Source organism: Colletotrichum graminicola (genome assembly GCF_000149035.1).
Source record: "Colletotrichum graminicola M1.001 genomic scaffold supercont1.5, whole genome shotgun sequence".
In the NCBI taxonomy this organism is placed as follows: domain Eukaryota; kingdom Fungi; phylum Ascomycota; class Sordariomycetes; order Glomerellales; family Glomerellaceae; genus Colletotrichum; species Colletotrichum graminicola.
The window spans coordinates 351310-374899 of NW_007361009.1; the positions used below are offsets into that span (position 1 = coordinate 351310).

Consider the following 23590-nt stretch of genomic DNA (forward strand, 5'->3'; position numbering starts at 1 on the left):
GCATGGGAAAGTGCGACTGAGCCCCGCTCCCTCCAGGATATCCTCTCGATTCACAATTGCCATCCATCACGCTTACCATCACCTCTCTCTCTCTCTCTCTCTCTCTCTCTCTCTCTCTCTCTCTCTCTCTCCCAACTCCACGCACCCTTCGATGGTTAGACATTCATGTCAATCACATCCAGCATCCGAGCATCGCGGCGGGGCGGGGTCCCAAAGCTATTTACTTGTGGTGTACTACCTATAAACTACCTACATGTTTAGAAACTTTCCTGCCACCTGCCACCTGCCTGCCTGTCAATGCAGGTCGCAACGAAGCTGAAGCTTGGGGCGCGGTGCGGCTTCTTCCGCGCACACACACACGCATGATGAATCATCGAACCAACCGTTCACCTTCCCGCTTTGTTCTCGGGTCGGTTGTTTTTTCATCTTTATTGTTTTGGTAACGTATCATTAAAATTCTTTAGGCACCGCCACCGCCCCCGGACTTTTCACATCGGATTTCAGACCCTCCCACTCGGCCGATCCATTAAAGACATGACGGCCACCATCGAGTCAGCCGGCCCCTTTGAATCGACGTGTCAAAACTCTATGAAGCACAACAGCGAAGCACCAGCAGAGCCCTGTGTCTTCGCCGACTACCCAGTGTGCATGCTTCAACTCGCCATGCTAGCTACAACTCCTTCAAAAAGCCATCCATACGGCATCGCCCGCCATTCATGGCCCGAGACAAGCAAGCACGGCTCCCATCAGATGTGTAACTGATGATGGTATGCCTTGTTTCTGGACGGATCCCGACAGCCTTATGCGGAGCGGAAGTATGCTCTGGAGCTGCATCTCGAACCCCTGGCCAAGGCAGCCTCGATCGGCACGGAATGCTCCATAATCCCCTATCAGAGCTTCAGAAACCGTCTGCTTACATAAGGGCGTCATCCGGGGCATTGCACATACTGGACATTACGTTTGTTCTCAGCTGGATTTTGCTGGTAACCGTGGCGAACCGAGCTGCCGATGGCTCCAGGCCCAAACTTCGATCTGCGTGTATGTGATGCTCGATGCTCAGACCGCGCCCATCGATGGCCATCCCCGACGCCTGCATCGGGTGCATTTCCGGAACCCATTCTACAGCCCTTGCTCTGTTGAACCGCCACGTTTTCTGCCCGTTGTGTACGCCTGACCCATGGATGTGTGCCCTTGATCCCACCATGCACAATGTGTCGGCTTAAGTTTTGTCTCCCAGTTGGATAGCGTACCGTCGTCAGACCTGCCAAGGCCCGGTGTTGCACTACAGTCGCGAGTTTCACTGTCGGCAACGTAGATGTCGTTGGCGTACTGGAGGTTTCATGCGCGACGGGCGCCAGCCAAAACCCAGCCGCGATGTCAGGTTGGCGAGGGCAATCCTCGTATCGGCGCCCACATTCGAGCTTTCGCCTTGATTTTGACGCATAGTCATTACATGAGGAACTCACCAGTCGTTGACATCCATTACCCACCCGCATACGCACCAGGCAACAATTTGGCAACGATCCAGGCTTATCTGAGCATCTCTGACCATCGACCTGCTTCGTACGGAATGCCCGCCGAGCGACACCCCATCCAATCACATCCACGTCCGCCCCGAGGATTCTAGACCCGCCTAATATCGGCAACGTCCGTTTACTGACCGGACCCGGCCTGTCCTACCTGTGCCAACATCTTAGTTTGGGTTCCAGCTCCGGCTAGACACTTCATATTGTCTCACAGCCAAACGATGACCCCTTTCCACAGGAAGATATCCGTGCTTTTTATGCCATAGGGGGTACACTGGAACATCGGGTGCGCATCCCTTTGACAATAAACCAATACGTACAGACAACTAACTCTTTCAAGATTGAGAGCCGTAAGTCTGACGTCTTCTTTGCCCCGCTTCAGTCTATGGCGTGCGTGGCAGCTCTGCGTAACTATAGCCGTCGATATTGGTCTAGAACTTTGAACGACATGACGATCATCACCCCGAACAACACAATGTCATCATCGACCTCGGCCAAGAGGCAAAAACCAATCCCCGCCAGTTCTGGCATCTGAAACATGCATCGCAGTTCATCGAATTTTGAAAATACCGCCATACCCGTCAATGACTTGCTTATCGTGAAACCTGGGTGATGTTGACAACGGTCAAACATGAACTCCCGCCACACTCACTGCCCTGGGTGCGGTTCAGGAGCGTTTGGGTTTTGCGCAAACACTCTGACGACAGGCGAGAGTGAAGCTCGCGTGAACTAGATCGTCCGTTTCTTGCCGGCGTGGTCACTAGAGTATATATCTATACAGCTGCGGCCCTAAGCCAATTGACGGCATGAGCGAGCCTCGTGAATAGTCTGCCTTGCGGGCTGTCTAAGCACGCGCCCAGTCAATTTCCCTCGACGGGCTTTAAAGGGTCTTTTGGATAGGGTCGTATAATAGTTGCAGGGTCCGGTAAACAAGGATAGGTGGCGTCAAGAGTTACAGCTGGACACCTACCTTGCCGGTGAGACCAAGTGCAGTCAGTGTACATCACCCACCTACAAATCTCTGCTAACACATCTAAGGTGGTCCGTAGTTGTTATATTTAAATGCTTCAGTGTGCAGTGCATCGACTCCATTCATGTCATCATGTTGGAGTGCTCACCATGCTTGACGAGACTGCACAATCGATAACAGGAAAGCGGAGGCTGGTAAGCGTAGAGCAAGAGGCCGCCCCAGTTTCGACCATGACAAAGTTCTGAGGCGACCGGTTGCCTGATCACCTATCAATCATGTTTCGTAAGTCGTTATCCGTCATAATAAACTACACAAAAACCAGACATGCCGCCAAAGCTGCCTGATTAAGATGCCCGGCTGAGCCGGGAGAAATCAGGTCGTATGCCCTCTCCTTTTTCTTCTTCTTTTTCTTTTCTTTTCGTGCTCCGAGCGCCCCCTTCACGATTGCTGGCTTGAGGGTGCCTCGGGCCGCAGCCAGTCGTATGTGTCGAGCAGGTCAAAGTTGAAGTCGGGCTGCGTGGAGAAGTCCCAGTCCATGGCGTCCAGCGCCGCCGGGAAGCCGCCGTCGACGGCGGACGAGGCCGACGCCACGGGGCCGTTGAGGGCCTGGTCGAGGACGCGCTGGATGATGCACTTGCAGTCGGCGCAGAGGTCGCCGTTGGGCGCCGTGGGGCTGACCCAGTCGAGGAAGCCGACGAGCAGGCTCAGCTTCTGGATGATGCTGGACCGCGTCACCTTGGGGTTCTGCGGGTGGTTGCCGCCGTGGAGGGTGGGCTTGAGGAGCTCGAGGCAGAGTATCCCCCCGCCGGGGGCGGCGTAGGCCATTACCTAGATAGATCGTGTTAGTCTCGGTCTCGTAGTTTGAGATGATCTGATGAAAGAAGGGGAGGGGGGGGGTACGAACAAGCCATTCGAAATCACTGTGCGCGCAGGAGAGGCGGTCCATGTTCGTCCAGAACAGGAGCGTCTTTGACACCATTTCGAAGCTGACGGAGAGCAACGCGCCGTCGTCGTGACCCCGCTTGGCAAGCAGGCGCTCTATGAAGAACATATTTTGGAGGCGTTCGAGGTGCACGATAAGCCGGACGCAGAACAGCGGCTCCTCGAGCTTCCTGTCCTGGACGTCCTCTTCCTGGAAGGCGATGATCTGGGGCAGGTTGGCGACCATCCTTAGCTGTCTCTCCTTGATCTCCCTAAGAGCAACCCCCCCCCAATCAATGTTAGCATCGTCTCCTCGGGGCGGCGACGTGGGGCAAGTGCCATCCCTCTCTCTCGTCTCACGGGAAGCGGGGGAGGGGGGCGCCTACAAAAGTGTTTCGACAGGCGTCACCGGCCCGTGGCCGAGGGCGATCTCGAAGACCTCGTCCCGAATGTGCGCCAGCATGACGCGGGCCCGAATGAAGGTGGCCGAGCACAGGCCGCCCTCGGTGTTCCACCCGTTCTCGTCGAGGTTGGCCACGTGGCGGGCCAGAGTGGCCTCGTCCGCGAGCAGGTACTCGTCCTTGAGGTCCAGCGGCGGCGGCGTGCGCGCGTACCGGCGGCTGATGAGGGGCGGCCTGCCGGTGAACGAGGCCAGCACCTTGTCTATGTAGAATATGTAGCAGAAGAGCTTGCGTTTGATCTCGGAGCAGACGGTTGGCTTGTACGGCTCCGCGGCAACCTCGTCGTGGAACCCGAGGAACGTCGACAGGGCCACCGTCTCGGCGTGCAGCTGCCAGCAGGAGAAACCTAGAAAAGGGGCGGGGCGACGTTAGCTCTCTCTCTCTCTCTCTCTCTCTCTACCACTCTACCTCTCTACCTCTCTACCTCTCTACCTCTCTACCTCTCTACCTCTCTACCTCTCTACCTCTCTACCTCTCTACCTCTCTACCTCTCTCTCGTCATGCTGTACACACGCATGTACGGCGGTGCGGCGCTCCGAGGCGGAAGTCACTCACTCGCGTCGCCCGAGAAGACGGACTCGATAATGGCCCGCTTCACAGACATGAAGAGCAGCAGGGTGTTGCCCCCGCTGCCGGCGGCCTTGGTCAGCTCGATGCTCGCGCCGATGCAGTACCGGTACTGCATCACGACCCTGGTCCTCTCATCCAGGGGCTGCTGGAGATGCGAACGGACGTCGCGCCGGTAGGGGCCGAGATACCTGGCCGCCAGCTCCCAGTACACGAACATGATCCCCAGCGACTCCCATCGCAGGTTTGTGCCGGTGAACTGCGCGATCCACTTTTCCGGGTCGGACTCCTCCTCGGACACGCACTTTGCGGTGTTGCTGCATATGGTCCGGGCGAGCACGGCCAGCTGCGCGTCATCCGGCCTTTCTTGAGCGCAAAAGTACTGCGGGAACGTCTCGTACAGCGACGTGATCATGCGCTTCGCAGCCATGCGGATCCAGCCGTCGCTAGGACTGGTGTTGGTCTCAAACAGCTTCAGTCCCGTCTCCCGGTCCGGGACGTGGCGGAGGATGGTCAGGCACGTCTCCAGGGCCTGGTTCGTCAGAGGTGGAGAGCACTCGAGCCCGCAGGAGGCCGTTGCGCCGATCTCGCCGATGGGGGTCGCGCCGGAGGGCTGCAATCGGTTCAGACTGGACCGAGTTTCCTCGTAGATGCCGCAGAACGAGGTGAAGCCGAGGTAGCCAATGCCGAGGACGGCCGGGGTGGCCCCCGTGCCGACCGACTCCGGGCTGGTTGGGAGGCTGGCGGGGACGGACGCGCGGGGACGGCTCCCGGAAGACGTCACCGGCGATGTGGTAGTCGTCGATGCCGTCCGTGAGACCGCCGCTGGCCTCGGCGGGAGCTTTGTAATCGTCACGGCGGGTTGAAACGTCGGCGCCGTTTGTGGTACAGAAGGAGTCCTCGACCCGCGCCGGCTTTCCCTAGCCCGGGCCTGCTTCGGGGTTTGTCTCAGGGCCGGGCTGCCGTCCAGGATGTACTCGCACACTTCGCCGGGGCGCATTGACTTTCTACACCTGTTGCAGATGGGCTGGGCGTGGTCGCAGGCGACCTTGCGCTTCCGGCACGGCTCACACGCCTGCGGCCGCCCGTTCTTCCTGAGCAGAAGCCGAGATGGTGTTTGTGTCGACTCCATATTCTGCGGCATCATTCGGCAATCGGGACGGGTCAATGCTACCGTCTCCCGCATAAGCAAGGCAGTGTCGTCTCGTAACAGAAAGTTCGGGAAGCGGTCCGCAAATATCGACCAAGACCATTGTCGGCTTGAACATTGATGGAGTGAGGTTCGACACGCGCGAAAGCTCGGTCTCGGCTTCGGAAACGCGGTGTCGGCTTCGGATATGGGTACACATCGGTGTCGGCTACCCCACTATCTTCTTGCTGTGTTACTAATGAAATTTTCCTATTCCTAAATCATGTCACTGGCCGCCGCTGGAGTCTAACCCGAAACGACTGGCCGAACAAGCCTCTTTTACAAGGGCAAGGATGCAGCTTTCAGCCCGCGTCTCTATTAATAATGCGTGACAGGCTTATGTATGGTCCCCCAGTCTTATCCATCCAACTAACACGGTTGAACAGTACCATGGGGCTTCCGAAGCGCGATCCACTAGGCGCCCTTCGACATGATGCCATGCTCTGGACCTACCTGTGAGTCAAGATGCCCGTGAGTCAATATGGGACTTGCAGACCGAAGCCGCGGTCGGGTTGGAAATCAGATTCGGTGTTCTAGATGTATAAAGCCCTTCCGCGGCCTCTCCTCTCCTCGTGAACCCCAGATTCAGACATCATCGACGTTAAAGCATACAGCCATCACAAACAAGCACATTTGACCTTCTCCACAAAGCTTCCAAGCTCTCTTTCTTCACATCTCTTCATGAGCTCCATCGAATCCACGCAACACCTCAAGGCCATCCTCCGGGACCAAATAGACAACAAGATGTCCGGCGCATACTACGAGACAGCTTTCATCGTTCCCCACTTGCAGACTTCTGTTATGCCTCGCCGGCCCCGCCAGCCTGCTCCGACATCGCGTCCGACTGTCGGTGCGATGGCCTCGGAAGCAACCCTCGTTGACAAGGACGGCATCCCTGTCATGTCCAAGGAGAAGAACGATGCCTCGGGTTCTATGAATGGTAAGCTGTCTATCCTATTCCAGTCTGCAAGGCAAAAGGTGTTTTGAATCTCGGCTTTCGAGACGTTCTTCAGTCGCCAAGCAGTCCATTGCCGATCCTGTCTATGGGTGACCAAGCTTGCTGACATACTCCGCTTCAGGCACGTCACCCAAAAAGAGTCTTCTCAAGCGCATCTTGAAGAAGGTCTAGATCAGGTCCGCCGACGAGCATAAACTCACAACGCTCTACTCGGTACCCGATTACCAACGAATCAGCATCCTGTTGGTTCTCCGCGACCACGTTACGACTCCTATTGCGACACGTCTTTAGCTCTTATACCCACACACGCGAATGCGATTCTTTTCCGGCGCTTTCACATTGGTTTATTAGTTTGCGAACCTGGATTCGCGTTCGGCATGGCCGGCATTGGTAGTTGAATACTTCAGCCTGCCGGGCTATTGTTCTGTTTCCTTCGTCGGCCAAAGGGTTCGTGAGCATCTCGCCGCTCACGCCACTTGTCATCTCATATGCCAAGCAACGGTATTCCGGAGGACTTGTTGAGTACCCGTGATTCCGAAGCAGACGCAGCCCCCCCTTGACGATGCGTATACCTCGGTCGCCACGGCTATGGGGTGCGCCAAACTGTCCGCAAGGGTTGGAACCGGAAATTTTCTTGTGTATTTTTGGAGTCATGGCTTGAAGGGATTGGCAAAGAGGCTCAATGACCTCTATGTTGTTTCCCACAGTTTAAACTATTCCTCAACCAAGTATTTCATTGAGAAATCTTTCGCTACCAAGACTTTTTGCAACCTTTACACACGTGGATGTTCCGTATAATATATTGGAATCGCCGAACTTGCATCTGAACATGCCCATGTCTTCCTTCCTTCTGAATAGGTCAACTTCAGACCGCTACTCCGTCAACTGTTGTCAGAAACTCCAAGTCGTGCGAAATGTGTCATCGGACTTGGGCACGTCTTCTGGGCGTTGCATTGATAGCGAGCGTTGCCCTTGCCCTCCCTTCCAGGGGCCACACCCTCAACGAAACGCCTCACGGGCGACCCCAACAGAGCCAGAGCTGGTGCTCCTTCGGCGAATACGCTGCTCCTTTGAACATCTCGGACGATCTTGAGGCCCTTGAGAGAGCGACTTCGGAATCTCCAGCCGACCAAGGAGCCACAATCAACATCCCCGTCAACGTCTTCATTCTTGGGAATCCAGAGACCCAATCAAAACTGAATATGGTATCGTCATCAAACCCATAACCTACTCGAGCCTCCATGTAAGCTTGAACTGACTAGAAAAAATCGTCCAGACTTCTCCTGTCGTCAGACTTCAAGATAGTCTTGCCTATGGATACTCGAGCCTCGGATATTCGTTCGGGCCCTTCAATACCTACCACATCTACGACCTTGAGTTCGCGGAGTTTGAATTCGATACACTTGTCTCGCATAAGTTACTCAAGATGGCATGGCGCCTTCGCACCGGCGGGGCCGAGACGCTGAACATCTACCTCGTGCCCAAGATGGCTCCCGGCCTCCTGGCATTCGCACTCTTCCCCCGCATCCTGATGAAGGACAGCCGCAATTCCTTGGCCCTGGACGGCGTTCTTTTCAGCCACCACACGATGACGCACTTCTTATCGGAGAAGACGACGATCCACGAGGTGGGTCACTGGCTCGGGCTAACGCACCCGTTTCAGGGTGGTTGTCTCGTCCCGGACGGGGACGGAGTCCCGGATACACCGCAGACGGACTTCAAAGGAGACCAGGAGTGCGCAGCGGAAAAAGACACATGCCCCAACCTTCCCGGCATCGATCTGGTCCGTAACTACATGATGTACTCCTCTTGGTATATGACTTCCAGAAGCATGATGGGGGCAGGAATGACGTTAACAAGACCACAGTACCCAGAACTTAACTTTTACTCCGGGCCAAATGTAACCCATGCTTCAACACTCGCGTGATAGAATATTTACTGACATTCTTTCTCAGCTCGAAGATGCGCCAGTCTTGGAACCAATATCGAAACCCCAGGACCCGGCAGCTTCCTCCCTCTACAAACCAGCCTCTCCGGACGGTCCCTGACTTGTTCGATAATGAGATCACTGACCCATTTGCTCCCTCAGGATAAGGCGAGGAACAACTCGGCCGAGTATTAAGATGAGCGATAAGCTGGTTTTAGAGCAACAGCGACGTCCCTGACAAGAATCACCAAGTTGGAAGGCATCTTGTGATTGCTGCTTAGCCTCTAAAAGAATGAATAGAAGATTGATACAAATTGAGGAACCATGCTCATGCTGATGGGAGCGAACAACGCACATAGTTACTATGGAAGGCTTTCAAGCCTGGGAAATGCAGGTCACCACGCTGCCTCACAGCGTCCTCTCAACATGAGGCCAAAATGGTTACCAACCATGCCATCCGCTTTAGTACTCGTTACCGCTGTGGTAGACCTGCGATGCAATTTTCAGCATTACCCTTTTCTAGCACAACCTTATTTGAATTCAAATCAAAGTTTCTATAGAGGCCTCCCCTACTAAGCTGTCGCCACCTTGGATAACCCGTTCGACTGGCATGAAGAAGCGCTTGGGATATCGCTGAGGACTTACTCGTTCCTTTCAGGTATCACCCTGCACCCAAGATTGATTGCCACAATAACTCCCTCAATTAGCGGAAGCCTTTGAAATGCTAATATGGGTCATTTAAAGTCATTCCCGACGCTGTTCTGCGTTTTTGCGGGGTTCTGATAGTTGCATAGAGCGCCGCGAGATGACGGCAACCTTTCGCACTCCAACGTCTACGACACGCATCGCCATGACCAGTGCTGCCGAAGATTTATTCATGCCGCATGATCAACACTGGCACTGTCCGCCGGGCATCAAATACCCTTTCGACTCCTCCGTGTGGCGGCCGGGTAGCGTCGGTCGGCTCCGTGCACGGTTCCTCACAGGGACCCACTCGGACTCCGACGCCGACTGTCGGCGCGGTCCGGCTCGACGGCCCCACTGCAAGACAGCGCCCCAGCACCCTCAACCAGGTGCCTGTGGAAGACCTCTCCTGCGGCCATTACTGCAAAGGGTTAATCAAAAGCGAGATTTTGGTTTCTTACGCGATGGAATTCTCGATTTTCCTTCTTTTTCATTACTCGCTGTGATAAGAGGTCCGGCTACGTAGCTTTTCCGTAGCCAGCTTCGGCGCGAGGTTAAATAGACGATGCAGAATTTTTGATAATAATGGAACAAGCTTCACTATTTGTGAGGCACGCACAGAATACATGTAGAATTGCGGTGATAAAGTTCAAAAAATCATCTGCTTGTGGCTTATCACGCCTTTAGCCTTTCTACCCTGATGACCAGTGGAGGCGTCTATATAAGAACTTCAATTGACGGGTGGGCCATGTCGTTTTCCCATCCTCTCCGCTACCATTGCTGCCGCTGTCCCACATATCGCCCACCATGAAGCACTCTGTGCTCGTTCTCGCCTTGCTCTTCGTTCTGGGCATCACGGCTGCACAACTCCCGCTCAAACCGCCAGCATACTACGGCGCGCCCAAGAAGAAGAGGATGGTGTCCAGACGCAGCGGCACTGGGCCTCACATCGCGAGAGCCCACACTGTCAGAGCCGTCAGCGTCGAGAAACCAAAGATCGCGGACGCCAAGAAGTCAGGAAAGCAATCAGAGGAGACGTTGGTTCTGCCCTGAATGTACTTGACTCTCGGTAAGTTTTTCAAGGATAAATCCCATCTTGGCTGGCGCGTGCAGCTCACACAGATATCGCAGAAAATTGTGCCGAAGCAATTCATGCTGGCAATGGGAATCGGCTCAGGCGGCGTGCTCAAGAAAGACGGGTATAGCAACAGGTCATTTCTAAACGGGTTTTTCCATATCTGCAAGAGTCGGTGGGCGGCCTCGCAGAGCCGGGTATCCATACAGGCAACGTTGGAATCATATACATGCCAATAACGGCGCATCCTCAGACGGCATAATTATTGGTCCTCCCAAACCTACTTGATACATGATCGTGGGGTCCTTTTAACAACGAGCAAAACAATCGAAGCGGCGTATACCTAACATGATGTATTGAGAGGGGATGACGATGCTAGACGGTTGAGTTCCGTACCTTATCCACAGTTCAACATGTCCATCCAAGCACACGAATGCAGCGAGTGGGTGAGGAGTGAGGAGGCTTTTTTCTTTTCTTTTTTTCACTCTCCGCTTATCCTACCTAGATACGGAGTACACTAGTACAGCTTCCCCCGTTGCGCGGGACCGTTGTGACAGGGGCGGATTCTGCGCAGTTGCTGATGTGGTGGGATCCCCCATCGGAGAGCCAGGGCGTGTATCTAACCGGACCTGGCTGGGGCTGGGGGGTGAGGGGGTTAGTAACCCCGCTATGAGAGGTGCCCGCCTCCCTCTCGGCTCTAAGCTTAGCTCTCGAAACAGCCCGCGAATCTGCCACATGAAATGCCCATCGGATTCAGCTCGGCTTGGCCTGCACCCAACTTGCCTAGTTTGGTTGCAATTGCCTCATACTGCGAAAAAGAAGAAGAGAAAAAAGAATCTTCAAAAGCCAAGCTCCCGGACGACATCTCGCAGTCTGAGTGTTGGGCGTCCGTCCTAGCTGAAACGCAGAGATGCCGAGCCGCTGCTGCAACCTTACATCGTCAACCTAGAATCGACTCGGAATCTCTAATTGTTCCTCACCTCTCTTCTTGTCACTCCGGCTCACCAAACCGTCCATCGCCACCGAGCCTCGCTCCCTCAACATGTCCGATCTCATCACGACGCAGCACGAAGCGGAAGAGAACGTCAAGCTCTTCCCGGCGAACCCCGCCCAGCGCGAGGCCTCATGGCGTCTCAACGGCGTCTCATGGGCCCCTCCAATGTCCATCGAGGCCTACCTCTCCCGTGAATTCGCCCTCTCCAAGACGGGACTCGGGTCGAGGTGTACCTATTGGGTCCTCGTTGACCCCGCGGACCCGGAACACATCATTTCCTCCTGCGAAGCGTTCGCCAAGACCCTCCTCGTCCGCGACGCCTCCTCGCCGGCCGTCCGCGAGGAGAAGACGTACGGCATCGCCTCCGTCTACACAAACCCCACCCACCGCAACCACGGCATGGCCACGCGCCTCCTCAGCGGCGTCAAGGAGGTAATGGACGCCGACTCCAAGGCGAGCGCCCTCTACAGCGACATCGGCACCATCTACTACTCCCGCATGGGCTGGGCCGTCTACCCGTCCCTGCAGGTCTCGCTCATCCCGGACGACGCCTCCGTGCTGCGCCCGCCTCAGGGCCTGAGGTACCTCACGGCCGACGACGTCCCCGCCTTCTGCGACAGGGATGTCGAGCTCCTGCGGAAGAAGCTCGCCGGCCTGCCCGACGACGGCAAGACGCACGCCGCCTTCGCGCCGTCGGGCGACCAGATGATGTGGCACTTCACGCGCGACGCCTTCATGGCCAAGGAGCTCGTCGGCCGCGAGGTTGTGCGCCGCGGGGCCGCCACCGCCGACGGCAAGGCGTGGGTGTACTGGGACCACGACTTCCGCGAGAACAAGCTCAAGGTCCTCCGGATCGGCGGCGACGCCGACGCCGACGTCACCGCGCTGCTCCACGCCGCGGTGTTGGAGGCCGCGGACTGGGGGCTCGCCAAGGTGTTGGTGTGGAACCCGGACGACGGCATCTCGGCTTCGGCCAAGAGGGTCAGCGATCGGACCGAGGGCGCCGTCAGGGTCGTCTTTGACGAGAGATCCGACGGGAGCATCCCGAGTCTGCGGTGGAAGGGCGAGGGCGAGCTCGTGTGGGAGGACAATGAGTACTACGCATGGTGCTAGATGGCTCATTGCTGGCACGTGGTGGGCGGGGTGAATGATGATAATGATGGCAATATCAATGATAATCTCATAAACATCTTACGCTTCCCTATATCCTCATTATACCGTCGACTAGTGCGCGAAGAAACTCAAGACGTTCACGCCGAATCGTCCCGGGGTGCCAGCGCCTGAATCAAATCCTTGAACCCAATCTCGATCGCGTTCATGATCCCGTCCGCCACCAAGTTCTGATCCACGGAGAACGAGTCCTTCCACCGCCCGTTTTGCCCGAAATACGCATCGACGATGGGGTACGGAATGCCCTCGGCGCCCTCCTCCGTCCCCGAGCTCGCGTTGCGGTAGTCTTCCAGCAAGGCCCGCAGCAGCTCTTCTATCTTGGTGCAAAACATCTTGCCCGTGCCAGGCCGGATGGCGTCTTGCAGGTTCTCCCAGATGCGCGCCCTCTGCGACGTGGACAGCTTCGAGCCGAGCTCTCCTTCCTCTTCGAGCACCAGAAGTTCCAACTTACCCTCCAGGTACTTCTTCCTGTCCGGGGGCAGGTGGATGTCGACAATGTCAATGTGCCGCTGGATCTGCTCCCGCAGGATGTTGATCCACAACTCGTTTGAGGTACACTTGGCCACGGCGGCTTCCCAGTGCTCGCAGTAGGCCTCCGTCAGGGACGCGTCGGCCGCGGACGCCTCCCGGGCGGCCTTTTTGGCCGCGACGTCTACGTGCTCAAACACCTGCGTGAGCGCGATGCCGATCACGGCGTATCGCACCTCGCGCCACGCCGTCTCCCACAAGAGGTTCTGGATCGTGTCCGAGACTCTCCTGGCCGTGTTGACCTCCAGCAGGAGCACGTGGTGCATGGCGTCCGTCGTCGTGAGCGACGGGTGGACGTCGTACTTGTCGTCGAGGTTGACGACGTCGTCCGTCCGCGGAAAGCTCTCGTGGAACGGGTGGATCATCGTCACGTTGATGGGCGGGCCGTTCCACGTCTCGGCCATGCTGATAAACTTCCGCACGATTCCGGATTCGTGGTCGCCCACGGACCCGATGGTGATGTACACCATGCACCCGCCCAGGACCGTCGTCAGGTAGAGGAAGAAGTTCCACAGCGACTTGACGCTGTTGTTGGCCTCCCTGAACTGGTCCATCTCGATGCCCGCGTCGGCCATGACTTCCGTCTTCTGGACCAGGATCTGGTCCACGAGGGAGGCGATAGCGGACTGTGCCGTCATGCCGCGAGTCCAGATCAGGTAGGCCGATGGGGCGTGGGAGGCGAACTTGCGCTGCTGCTTCTTCCACACCAGCGCGTGCTGGGGGTCCGGGGCGTCGCACAACGCCTGTACGACCCTCGTCTTGTGGGAATACCCCGACGGCACGTATCTCTGCTCCATCTTGAACCACTCGAACCACTCTTTGGATGTCATGACTTCGTACGTGGCTTGCAGCTCTTGGTGGAACCCCGCTTGAATCTCGAACTTTTTGAAGAGGTTCTTTCGTATTGCTTGGAACACGTCCGCGGTCGGGTTGTCGGCAACGGCTGCAGTAAAGCGTTAGTAGTCTTTCGGCCGTCTCAAGTCTGTTCACATACATTTGAAGGCTTGGTGCATCTGATGTCTTTGCAGAGGCAGCACCGCCCGGTATCTGTCTATCGCGTGGCTTGCCATAGCCTGGCGTACATGGAGACACAGCTCCGCGTCTTCGCGGATGTGCATGAGGGTGTTCCTCATCTTGGACAGTAGGTCACCGTATCGGACCTCGAAGGGTTGGAGAAAAGTCGACATCGCGCGCTCTAACCTTTGGTTAGCGCAAGCCCACCAGGGTGACAGCGCCGTGCCCCTTACTGAGTATGTTCTTTTCTGCATTTTTCGCATCCTTGATGACCTTTTCCAAAAACTCCACAATCGCAGCGTAGAGTTCGGCTGTGAATTCTAGCATCCGCGGGGTTGGATATAAGGCCGCGTATCCCCGTATCCTCTCGAGATTTCGGCCAATGTCGATCATCACATCAATAACCTTGGGTAGAACATCGCTGTTGTTTTTCGTCACCTGAAAATGGTCGTCAGCTTGTCACCTTCCCACCGAGGTCCGAGAAGCGTTACCAGGAGGATGAACTTCAGACCACCCCAGATCAGCGGCAGGCCCGAGAATTCAGCTTGCGACAGAATATCAAAAACGCCTTGGTAATGGTCTAGACACTTGATGAATTTCTTCGTCTTTGCCTCGTCTAGCTCCGATTCTTTAGTCCTTTGGATCGCCCGAATGACCTGGTGCAGCTCCCCCTTGGCGTCAACCTCTTTGCCATCCTTGCCCTTGGGTACGACGACGGCTGCATCTTCCTTGTTGAGATATAACTCGAGGGACCTCACGGCCTTCATGTAAGCTGTCTCGGCCTTTCTGGGCACTTTTTAGCACGCGCTTCCCCTGAGACCGCCAAGCCACCAGCGGATCCGGGCGGCGGAAGGGCCAAGATCGCCGGAGCGACGACGGCTGCCGGCTTGGTGTTTGACCTACTTGAATGTTAACTCGGTCACTTGGATGTCATCCTCCGTCGCATCTTCGGAGAAACGTCGGAAGGCCTCGTTCCGGGTGTTCCAGCGAATGATCGGAGCAGAAGAACTCGTCGGGCTCCCATCGTCGTGACTCCAAGAAGGCGTCCGAAGCACGATGCTGCTTTTCGAGGAGTGGGTTCCGTACATAGCGCCGAGGCATGCCGGCGAGGCTTGGCATCAAACTAGATCTTGGAGTAGCCACAGTATTGAATTTGAAGCATGAAGATTCCGTAAATCACCAAGTAATGCCGAAGACAATAAACTCTGTTGGCTTATCTACTCAGAGGCATTTTGGAAAACTCCTTTGACGGCTCAATAGCTGCGACGGGAGCTTCGGACTCGAGACACGGAAGAGGACGCCCCAAGAAATGGCTGCCGCCTGGCAGCAAACACCCCAGAGGCCCTGACGCGACCAATCCAGCCGCACCATGTCTATGTTCCATGGGATCACAGGACAGGGCGTGCAGGACGAATAGAACAGGGTGGGCGTAAAGAATATTGCTTCTTCGCCCACGGCTGCCAATCAGCAGAAGTAGCACCCCCGTGGATGCTATCGCGCTGTGGGCTTGTGGCACGAAAAGGAAAAGGCATCTTTCCAGCTGGCGCTGACCCTTGTCGCCGGGCGATAGGTAACTTATTCCAGTCTTTGGGCGGTCTGGACGTCGATGGCCACATGGGAAACCTCGGCCGAGAAAGCGGCGCTTTTCAAATCATCTTGAGAGCGGGCGTCGTTCAGCTATCAATCATGTTACTGGCGCTCGCTTCCCAGAGGTCCTCACCTCATCACCTCACCCGTGGAGGGGCGCTCTTCGTAATACCGGCAATAGTTCCATCCCACTCCGCAAAGACATTGCTCTGAGGAATGTAATGCAGGACGCCACTGTCATTCACGGAACACAAGGGTGCCGTCCATCCGTGCCGAGCAGGAGTCTGGTTCAGCTGACATGCCACACTGCTTCAACATCATTGGAGAGAGCAGGTCATCTATTGATGCGCGTACTAGGCTGTCAACACTAGCGTCTTACCCCCTGGATCCAAACCACGCAAGCCTGTCTATATAGTACTGCAGACTGCGGTAATGGATTTGTCCGAAAGGCCGTAACCGGCGGCATAGAGCGGAGGCGCAATTGTATGTATTGATCGATCATGGGTGTCAGTGACAACCAAGCCCAACAGCGTTGGACCTGGTAGATAGGTAGTGTAGATAGGCCGCTTGCTTCTCTAGCAACACATATACACAGCAATGCAGACGGGATTTCTCAGGGAAATAGATATCACAGTCTACTTATTCTACAGTTAGCTAAGGGTTACCCGAATAATGGGTAACGCGTCTCAAGAAGACTATTATTATGTAGAGTTGTCGCAACAAGTTATCATGTAATTACTTCAGTACTCAAAGAGGAGCCAGCCAAGTCGAGCTAATTTAAGCGTGCGCCGAGTGGGCCATGCAGAGCGTATCCACTCCGCGCTCGGTTCCGCTTTCAATTGACAGGCCAGTGATAGGCCAGTTTCTAAACGGGGGTTCAGTGAAAGCGGGGCGCCACGTGACCATACCGCACCCCTGATAAGGTGCTATCAGGGTGATCCATACAGGGGGTCCAACTGCAGCGTTGCCTTCGGAGTCTGTGAATTCAGGGAAAGAAACTCCTATTCGGTCGCTACCTTCGTCAAAGAGACGTACGCTACACGCGCAGCACGATACATGACCTGATCAAACCGCTTCTCAGCTGCATACGGCAATCCGTCCACCATGCCGATGCGTCGCCTCATGACGAGGTCCCGAACGGACCGCGACAACACAAGCCTCCTCGCCCCCGACACCTACGATGACGATGCTTCATCCTTGCACAGCCGGAGCGACCAGGACAGCGACAGCGATGACGACCAGCTGCAATTGCGCGCCCGCAACAGCCGCGAGCTGCGCGCTGCTGACAGCCTGTTGTTTATGGAGGAGGAGGAGGTCGAAACGCTCGTCGCGGAGACGCGCAAGAGGCAGGATTTGCAGCGCCAAGGGTCCGGTCTGGTCGTGCCGAACCCCCTGAAGCTGTTCGGGCGCGGCGCCGACGGCCAACGTCCCGGATCCAGCAACGGTTCGTCCGAGGATCTCTTCAACGAGAAGGACAAGCGCCAACAGCGCCGCTCCAGGAGGAAACAGAAGAAAGAGCGTCTGCTGGAGAAGGCGATCCACGGCGAGGATGGCGAATTGATGTACGAGATGGAAGAAGGGGGCATGAAGGATGGCAGCTCGACCGGCGACAGCAGCGAACGAGACGATAGCGAAGAGATTGACCGGCACCGACTGCAAATGCTGGCAGACGCCAAGACGGATAAGCGACGTTCTTGGCGCCGGTGGCTGTTTCTACACGGCATGATTGCTGTCGGCTTCGCGATACTTGTCTTGGTGGCGTGGAAGTTGTCTCTGGGGAGGAAGTCGGCGCACAAGGTGGAGCTGGTCAGCAATGGCACGGCCCTCTTTGCGCCGACAACGATCATTATCAGCCTCGATGGCTTCCGCGCCGATTTCCTGCAGCGCGGCATCACACCGAGACTAAATACATTCGTTAAGGAGGGCGTGTCGCCAAAGCACATGCTTCCGGCTTTCCCGTCCGTCACGTTCCCGAACCACTATACGCTGGCGACGGGCCTACACCCCGAGAGTCACGGAATCGTGGGGAACACCTTCTGGGACCCCGACATGCAGGCCGAATTCTATTACACCGACCCAGGGCGCAGTCTCGACCCCAAATGGTGGAAGGGCGAACCCTTCTGGGTGACAGCTGAGAGGCAGGGCATCCGATCCGCGGTCCATATGTGGCCCGGCAGCGAGGCGCACATCCTCGACGTTCAGCCGACCTTCCTGGACAGGTTCAACGGCAAGGAGGCGCTGGACAACAAGGTCAGCAGGATTCTCGAGTTCCTCGACAAGCCCGGCATGGAGGACAAGACTGCCAAAGTCGAGGACATGCGGCCCCAGCTCATTGCTGCGTACGTGCCCAACGTCGACGCCGACGGTCACAGATACGGGCCCAACAGCACCGAGATCCGCGTCACCATCGAGGCCACTGACGCCATGATGGACAAAATCTTCCTCGGACTCGAGCAGCGCAATCTGACCGGCATCGTCAACGTCATCGTCGTTTCCGACCACGGCATGGCCACGACGGATACAACGCGGCTGTTGCAGCTCGAGGACCTCGTCGACACCTCCAAGATCGAGCACACGGACGGCTGGCCTCTTTACGGGCTTCGCCCGAAGAACCCCGATGACCTTCAGGGGCTCTATGACGGTCTGGCCGACAAGGCTAAAACGAACCCCAACTTCGATGTTTATCTCCGAGATGTCAACATGCCCGAGCGTTACCACTTCTCCAACAACAAGCGCATCGCGCCCCTGTGGATCATCCCCAAGGCCGGATGGGCCATCGTCACCAAGGACGAGCTGGAAGTGGCGAAGGCGGTGAAGGATGGTTCGGTTTACAGCCCCCGCGGCCTGCACGGTTATGATCACGAGCACCCCCTCATGCGAGCCATCTTCATCGCCCGCGGTCCAGCTTTCCCCCATCCTCCGAACAGCCAAATTGATGTCTTCCGTGAGTAGAGTCCCCCGTAGTTCTTTGCTCACAGCGGTCAGACTAACGCGAGCAGAAAACATCAACGTATACAACATCTTGTGCGACTCCGTTGGTCTTATTCCCGAACCGAATAACGGAACTCTGCGTCTGCCCCTCTCCCCCATTGGCACTCACAAGCCCGAGGACACACCGGCAGAGCCCGAGGACCCGGTTCCTCTATACACGACTACCGCTTCTGAGGCTGTCTCTTCTGAGGCCGCCGCGATGACGACATCACCGGCAGCTCAATCAGCAACCCCGGTGAAGCCTGTCCAGGTGGACCCTGTTCCCCCGTCCTCGTCGACGGAGGCGGTGGCGACAGACGGCAACCAGAGCGAAGGGGGCGAAGACAGCCAAGACGCCGACGAGGACGCCGTCCAAAAGGGCAAAGAAGCCATGAAGGGGATCTGGGACTGGCTCGCGGACAAGTTTGGCAAGGTATGGGATAAGCTTAGCGGGTCAAAGGGGGACAAGGAATCAGGAAGTACGGAGGAGGGGTCGGAATGATTTTCCCGGTTCGGGGAGTGGTGTTTTGATGACTTTTGGCGTTCAGGATTAAGCGGCAAGTTTGTTCTTTGGCCGCATTGATACTCCCGGTAATCTGTGTACTCGATGTAAGCGGACCGTCATCATTCAATTTCTTTCTCTTACTTTTTGTCCTTGACAAGCTCCGCCCTTCCTTCTCTGTGAACCTTGGTGTTCGGTCCATTGTGACCTGTTTGCGTGGACGAAATGAAACTCGACTGTTGATTGTGGCCCCTGTAGGCTCAATCTTCAAGGAAATGATGGGCGGTGTTGTGAGCAAAGCAGCCTTGAGTTTCTGTTGAGAATGTAGCCGGATGGTGTGGTCACAGGATTGATGAGTGTCAATGGCGGCGCAATGCAGGAGGCGATAGAGGGGCCAAGGAATCATATGATCGCATGCGGTCTAGTACTTCTCAAAACACTATGAGAGGCACTTGTCCGAAACCAAGCATCAGTAGATGGGTTCATCCTCGCCTAACGCTTTTGCGGGATTACGACTATCCATAACAATATCTCGCTGTCGGGTGCTGCCTCTTGCGTACTACAAAGTCACTGCGCTCAAGGCTGACATCTCGGTATTTCCTGGTACAAAATGTTAGCCTAGCTATCAAGGAGACCGTTGACACGACTTGCCAATGCCGAAATGAGAGATCTGCCGGTCAGTTGTGAGATTGGTGGTTATGAACCCCAATCAGCCGCTAATTCGATGACCGAGCCAGATGGAGCCCTCAACATCAACGCCGCAATGAACGAAATTTCGGCTTGCGAAACAATTCCTTATCGAAGCCCATGATGAACGCTAGATTTACGTGAGATGCGAAGTTCCCATTGGCGCGGACCTTGAGAGCGTTCGGGGTAGGATTGTCGCTCACGAGCCCGTGTTCGTTGGCCATGTCCTGCTCAGCTCAAGGGCGTTTTTCGGTTGACAGTTTGGTACCTGACTCTTGGTAAGTCTGTACGTCTGTTTGAGCTGAAAGCATGTCTCACTCAAAAGCAGGTCTATAGCGGTCCTGATACCTCGCACCAAACCCACCCCGTAACACGCAAAGCATTCATGATTTTGAGCTCGACTTTACTTCAGGTTCGGGTGGAATACCGAACTGGACGAATGAACGATGAATGGGGAAGACCCCCTCCCATGGTTCAAATCCCTGAAGCGTCTGTCTTACACAGCGGAGTTTGATAACAACGGATGGACGCATTGTGAAATCGTCCCATATGGCGACATCCCCTTTTCGGAAGATTGTCGTCCTGAGAGGTGTGTCGGCGCCAATGGCGGTAATACGATCGTACTCAGGGACACCAGGAACGAAGTCTCTGATGATGCGGACCTTCATACGAATGTGAACCGCGGGAATTACGATTCTGGGATGGCTGCCCTCGAACATAGGGACACGCCGCTCACGCCGCTCGCCTCTCGCGTGATACTCCTGGACGGCGAGGGGAGTAATTGTTACCCATTCCCTGTCGTCACCGGGCTTCCGGAAAGGAGCTTGGCTTCGATGGAGCAACACGGGGGCGCCTTTCCGAAGCGTGCAGTCGGCACTACTCGAGTGTATGAATAGGTAAGGCCCTTTGATTTCTGCTTCGGCCGTGTTCCAGTAGTCCATTGTTGTGGAGGGTTGTGGGGACTAAGTCAGTGTCTGTTGAGATCGATACACGGAAAGGCGCTATTGATATAATTCTCCCAAGTAAGGCTTTCGAACACGCCGGATATAGCAAATCAAATTAAAAGCTGTCGCTGCAACGATTGATTGCTATCGTCCTGGTGGGGTGTTTGTTGAGGAAGACCTCCCATCCAGCCTCTGCGGCCGAAGAGACAAGAACTGCTCCTTGGACCATATGGGAATTAACTCAGATTATGCTATAGAAGCGAACCAGAAAGGATGAATGGGTGACATGGAACTCATTGGTGGTAAGTTGGAAGCAGTCTTTTGGTATATTTCAGAGGAATACAGGGAAGGCACTGAGTGTGGACATCTTCACGGCACAACATTAGTCACCATCGCAATTGCCACAGTTTACAAGGCCATATTTTTTTGAACAGAAACAATATTCAACGGTCGACCTTGTAAGGGAAGGCACGAGTTACTTTTGTAATACTGGTCCCCAAGCTGACGATCCAAACTCCAGCCAGTTACTTCAGACACAACACTATTGCTATCCAGAAGCCCTGCAATTGTCTGATTCAGGTCAACGGGTCACAGCTAAGCCCGCCGGCGCCTGTTTCCTTACTCGAAAGCCCGGGAGTTGCTGTCATGTCTCATCAGCTCGATTTCAGACCGAAGAATTGTTTTGAAAGCGAACTGTCAACAGACGAAGACATCCCAAGATCGGCTATGCCACGAGATAGGAGGTTGGTCTTTCCCTGCCGGATGTATTCACCGTCAAACTTAGGCATCATATGTTTTCATGTCATGTTGCGTCTTGTCCATCTTTACTCCCCTAAACAAATATGTTCGATCACTTCACCGAGAAGCAATGTACCCGCCATTCTGTGCTTTGTTGTGTCCAAGGACATGTCTAACAAACGAAGGTCGATTCGCGCTTCGCCGAACTCATGGCAGGTCTTTAGCGCGCCAAGAAATGCACCCTACTACGCAAGCTGAAGCAATTGACTGCTCCCCAGGCAACAGACCCTTCTTGCAGAAAGTGGACCCATGAGACGTGAGTTCTTCCACCTCTCGCAAGTCCGGCCTCGAATATTCGCTCGAGGTAGGGAGGCTTCCGAGACGCTGACTGGTTCTCAACACAAGAGGAAAGCACAGACGGTGGGGCGGGATCCCGGTCCAGAGATTGAATGTATCTTAGGAGTTGTCGCTGGTTGAGTTTGAGCAGTCCTATCGAAGTCGTCCTGGTATTAGGAAGCAACGGCTTGATGTGGTTGTCTTGTTGTGAAAAGACACTACAGCCAGAGAATGAATATAGCTAGCAGTGGCTCGTTACAATTAAGAGTACACGCAATCTGCGGTCCTGAATCTACCAAACGCAGACCCTGACAGAGGAGCCACTGGGCGGCATGTGGCGCTCCAGTCGTATTGCAGAAGATGCTCGCGAACATTTCGTGGTGGCCCGCCGGCTGGTTCGCCGGACGGGAAACGGTACGTACCGGATTTAAGGTTGGCGGCGGAGGTGGTGGCCCGCCAACAGGGAGGTTGATCCTCCTCGAGCAGGTAAAAATAAATACAGATCACGTGAAATATCTCTCTGATTGAAGCTGGTGGGGTCGATGCATGTCGTAGTAGCCATCCGACGTCATCGCCAGGCCTTTGGGAGACTAACAACATACTACGTACAAATACACGTTACCTACTACAGGTGAGTCCAGTCGAACAAGGACAACAAGACGGAAAAGAAGATGTGATCGGGATGGCTGGAAGGACAGCAGCAACAAGGCCGAGCGATATCACGTGAGGATCGTTCGTGTCTCAGACTGTCGCACGTAGCCTTATCTCACCCCTCTGGATTGGAGGGGCAAAGCACCCCTCGTTTTACCTTTGTGTGCAGCCATAAGCTCGGCGCATGTAAACCGGGCAAGATCCATCGTCCTATCAACTCATTTCGGAACCGCTGTTGCTCGGATCGAAAATTCGGGTTACTTTTTTTTTTTTTTTTTTTTTCGAGACGCTCGATGCCATGGCAAATCTGCACGTTGCCGCGATGCGACCTCTCCAGGAAGAGAATTGCCCTTGTTGGGCGGCGGCGCAGGCGCTTAGACTGCACGTCACCATGGATGTTTGTTTGCCACCCTTGTCTTTGCAAGATCAGATTTTTCTCTCCTTCTCTCTCACACCGAACCCCGCACTGCCTGGGTTTCCCTCCAGCCACAATTGTCAGAATTAATGCGTGCAGGTTGTGCCGAGCATTGAATTTTTTCTTCTTCTTTTTCTTTTTGCTCCTTCGCCAGCCAAACCTGTCAGAGGCGCCCGGCTTCATATTTTCCTCTTCTTCTTCTTCAAGCGGATAGGCGCTTTCCGTTCACTAGGTGATGGCTACCGGGATATGCTAGAGACTTGGAGAGAAACAAGGACAGGCCCAACGGGGGAACCTTGGGCTACTGTGGGCTGAACCACGGCATCGTCGTACACTAACTACTACTCCGTACATCACACTCCTATGCAATACCTCAGGCTGTATACAGCCGTGCGGAAGAGCCAGATTCCTACGTGACTCATGCCGAACGAGGGTTGGGCTCAAACCAGAGAGCAATGGGTTCCAGGTTGGGCTGTGCGGCGACCTTGGTGACTGACAAGGATGCGTCTAGAGGAGGGGTGGAGGGGCAGAACGAGTAGCTGTGGGAGCCTTATCGCTAGGCAAGTAGTCCCGAAGTACCTCTGAGGGGGGAGGGAGGAAGAGAAGGGGGGAAAAAAGATTTTTTGCGAATCTATGGGATGGGACCAAACGGCTAGGCAGGGTGGAATGGGCGGCAGCATTGAGATGAGACGCGTCTGAGGTGGCCAACAAAGCAGGAGGTCCCATCGGCCGTGCCTTCCCCCAAGAAGAAGGCGGCTAGCTGGGGCCCATGGAAA

At 55.4% G+C, this 23590-nt stretch overlaps 8 protein-coding genes across 8 annotated transcripts; 5 read left to right on the top strand and 3 right to left on the bottom strand.

Annotated features, from left to right (window-relative positions):
* Positions 1 to 2934: 2934 nt before the first annotated feature.
* GLRG_02478 (fungal specific transcription factor domain-containing protein) lies at positions 2935 to 5445 on the bottom strand (the record flags this gene model as incomplete). Its single annotated transcript, XM_008092487.1, has 4 exons — positions 2935 to 3324; positions 3401 to 3689; positions 3804 to 4224; positions 4434 to 5445. The coding sequence occupies 4 exons, from the start codon at positions 5443 to 5445 to the stop codon at positions 2935 to 2937; spliced, it is 2112 nt and encodes a 703-aa protein (XP_008090678.1).
* An 870-nt stretch (positions 5446 to 6315) lies between these two features.
* Positions 6316 to 6763, top strand: GLRG_02479 (uncharacterized protein; the record flags this gene model as incomplete). Its single annotated transcript, XM_008092488.1, has 2 exons — positions 6316 to 6574; positions 6714 to 6763. The coding sequence occupies 2 exons, from the start codon at positions 6316 to 6318 to the stop codon at positions 6761 to 6763; spliced, it is 309 nt and encodes a 102-aa protein (XP_008090679.1).
* Positions 6764 to 7506: 743 nt separating this feature from the next.
* Positions 7507 to 8640, top strand: GLRG_02480 (metalloprotease MEP1; the record flags this gene model as incomplete). The annotated part of the gene is made up of 4 exons (XM_008092489.1): positions 7507 to 7797; positions 7869 to 8375; positions 8460 to 8492; positions 8548 to 8640. The coding sequence occupies 4 exons, from the start codon at positions 7507 to 7509 to the stop codon at positions 8638 to 8640; spliced, it is 924 nt and encodes a 307-aa protein (XP_008090680.1).
* A 1370-nt stretch (positions 8641 to 10010) lies between these two features.
* Positions 10011 to 10256, top strand: GLRG_02481 (uncharacterized protein; the record flags this gene model as incomplete). The annotated part of the gene is made up of 1 exon (XM_008092490.1): positions 10011 to 10256. The coding sequence occupies one exon, from the start codon at positions 10011 to 10013 to the stop codon at positions 10254 to 10256; it is 246 nt and encodes an 81-aa protein (XP_008090681.1).
* A 1064-nt stretch (positions 10257 to 11320) lies between these two features.
* GLRG_02482 (uncharacterized protein) lies at positions 11321 to 12385 on the top strand (the record flags this gene model as incomplete). The annotated part of the gene is made up of 1 exon (XM_008092491.1): positions 11321 to 12385. One exon carries the CDS (start codon positions 11321 to 11323, stop codon positions 12383 to 12385), a length of 1065 nt encoding a protein of 354 aa, XP_008090682.1.
* A 137-nt stretch (positions 12386 to 12522) lies between these two features.
* Positions 12523 to 14751, bottom strand: GLRG_02483 (uncharacterized protein; the record flags this gene model as incomplete). Its single annotated transcript, XM_008092492.1, has 4 exons — positions 12523 to 13913; positions 13965 to 14165; positions 14218 to 14422; positions 14476 to 14751. 4 exons carry the CDS (start codon positions 14749 to 14751, stop codon positions 12523 to 12525), a joined length of 2073 nt encoding a protein of 690 aa, XP_008090683.1.
* Positions 14752 to 16675: 1924 nt separating this feature from the next.
* Positions 16676 to 19043, top strand: GLRG_02484 (type I phosphodiesterase/nucleotide pyrophosphatase; the record flags this gene model as incomplete). The annotated part of the gene is made up of 2 exons (XM_008092493.1): positions 16676 to 18515; positions 18571 to 19043. The coding sequence occupies 2 exons, from the start codon at positions 16676 to 16678 to the stop codon at positions 19041 to 19043; spliced, it is 2313 nt and encodes a 770-aa protein (XP_008090684.1).
* A 752-nt stretch (positions 19044 to 19795) lies between these two features.
* GLRG_02485 (uncharacterized protein) lies at positions 19796 to 20671 on the bottom strand (the record flags this gene model as incomplete). The annotated part of the gene is made up of 2 exons (XM_008092494.1): positions 19796 to 19957; positions 20231 to 20671. The coding sequence occupies 2 exons, from the start codon at positions 20669 to 20671 to the stop codon at positions 19796 to 19798; spliced, it is 603 nt and encodes a 200-aa protein (XP_008090685.1).
* Positions 20672 to 23590: the final 2919 nt, after the last annotated feature.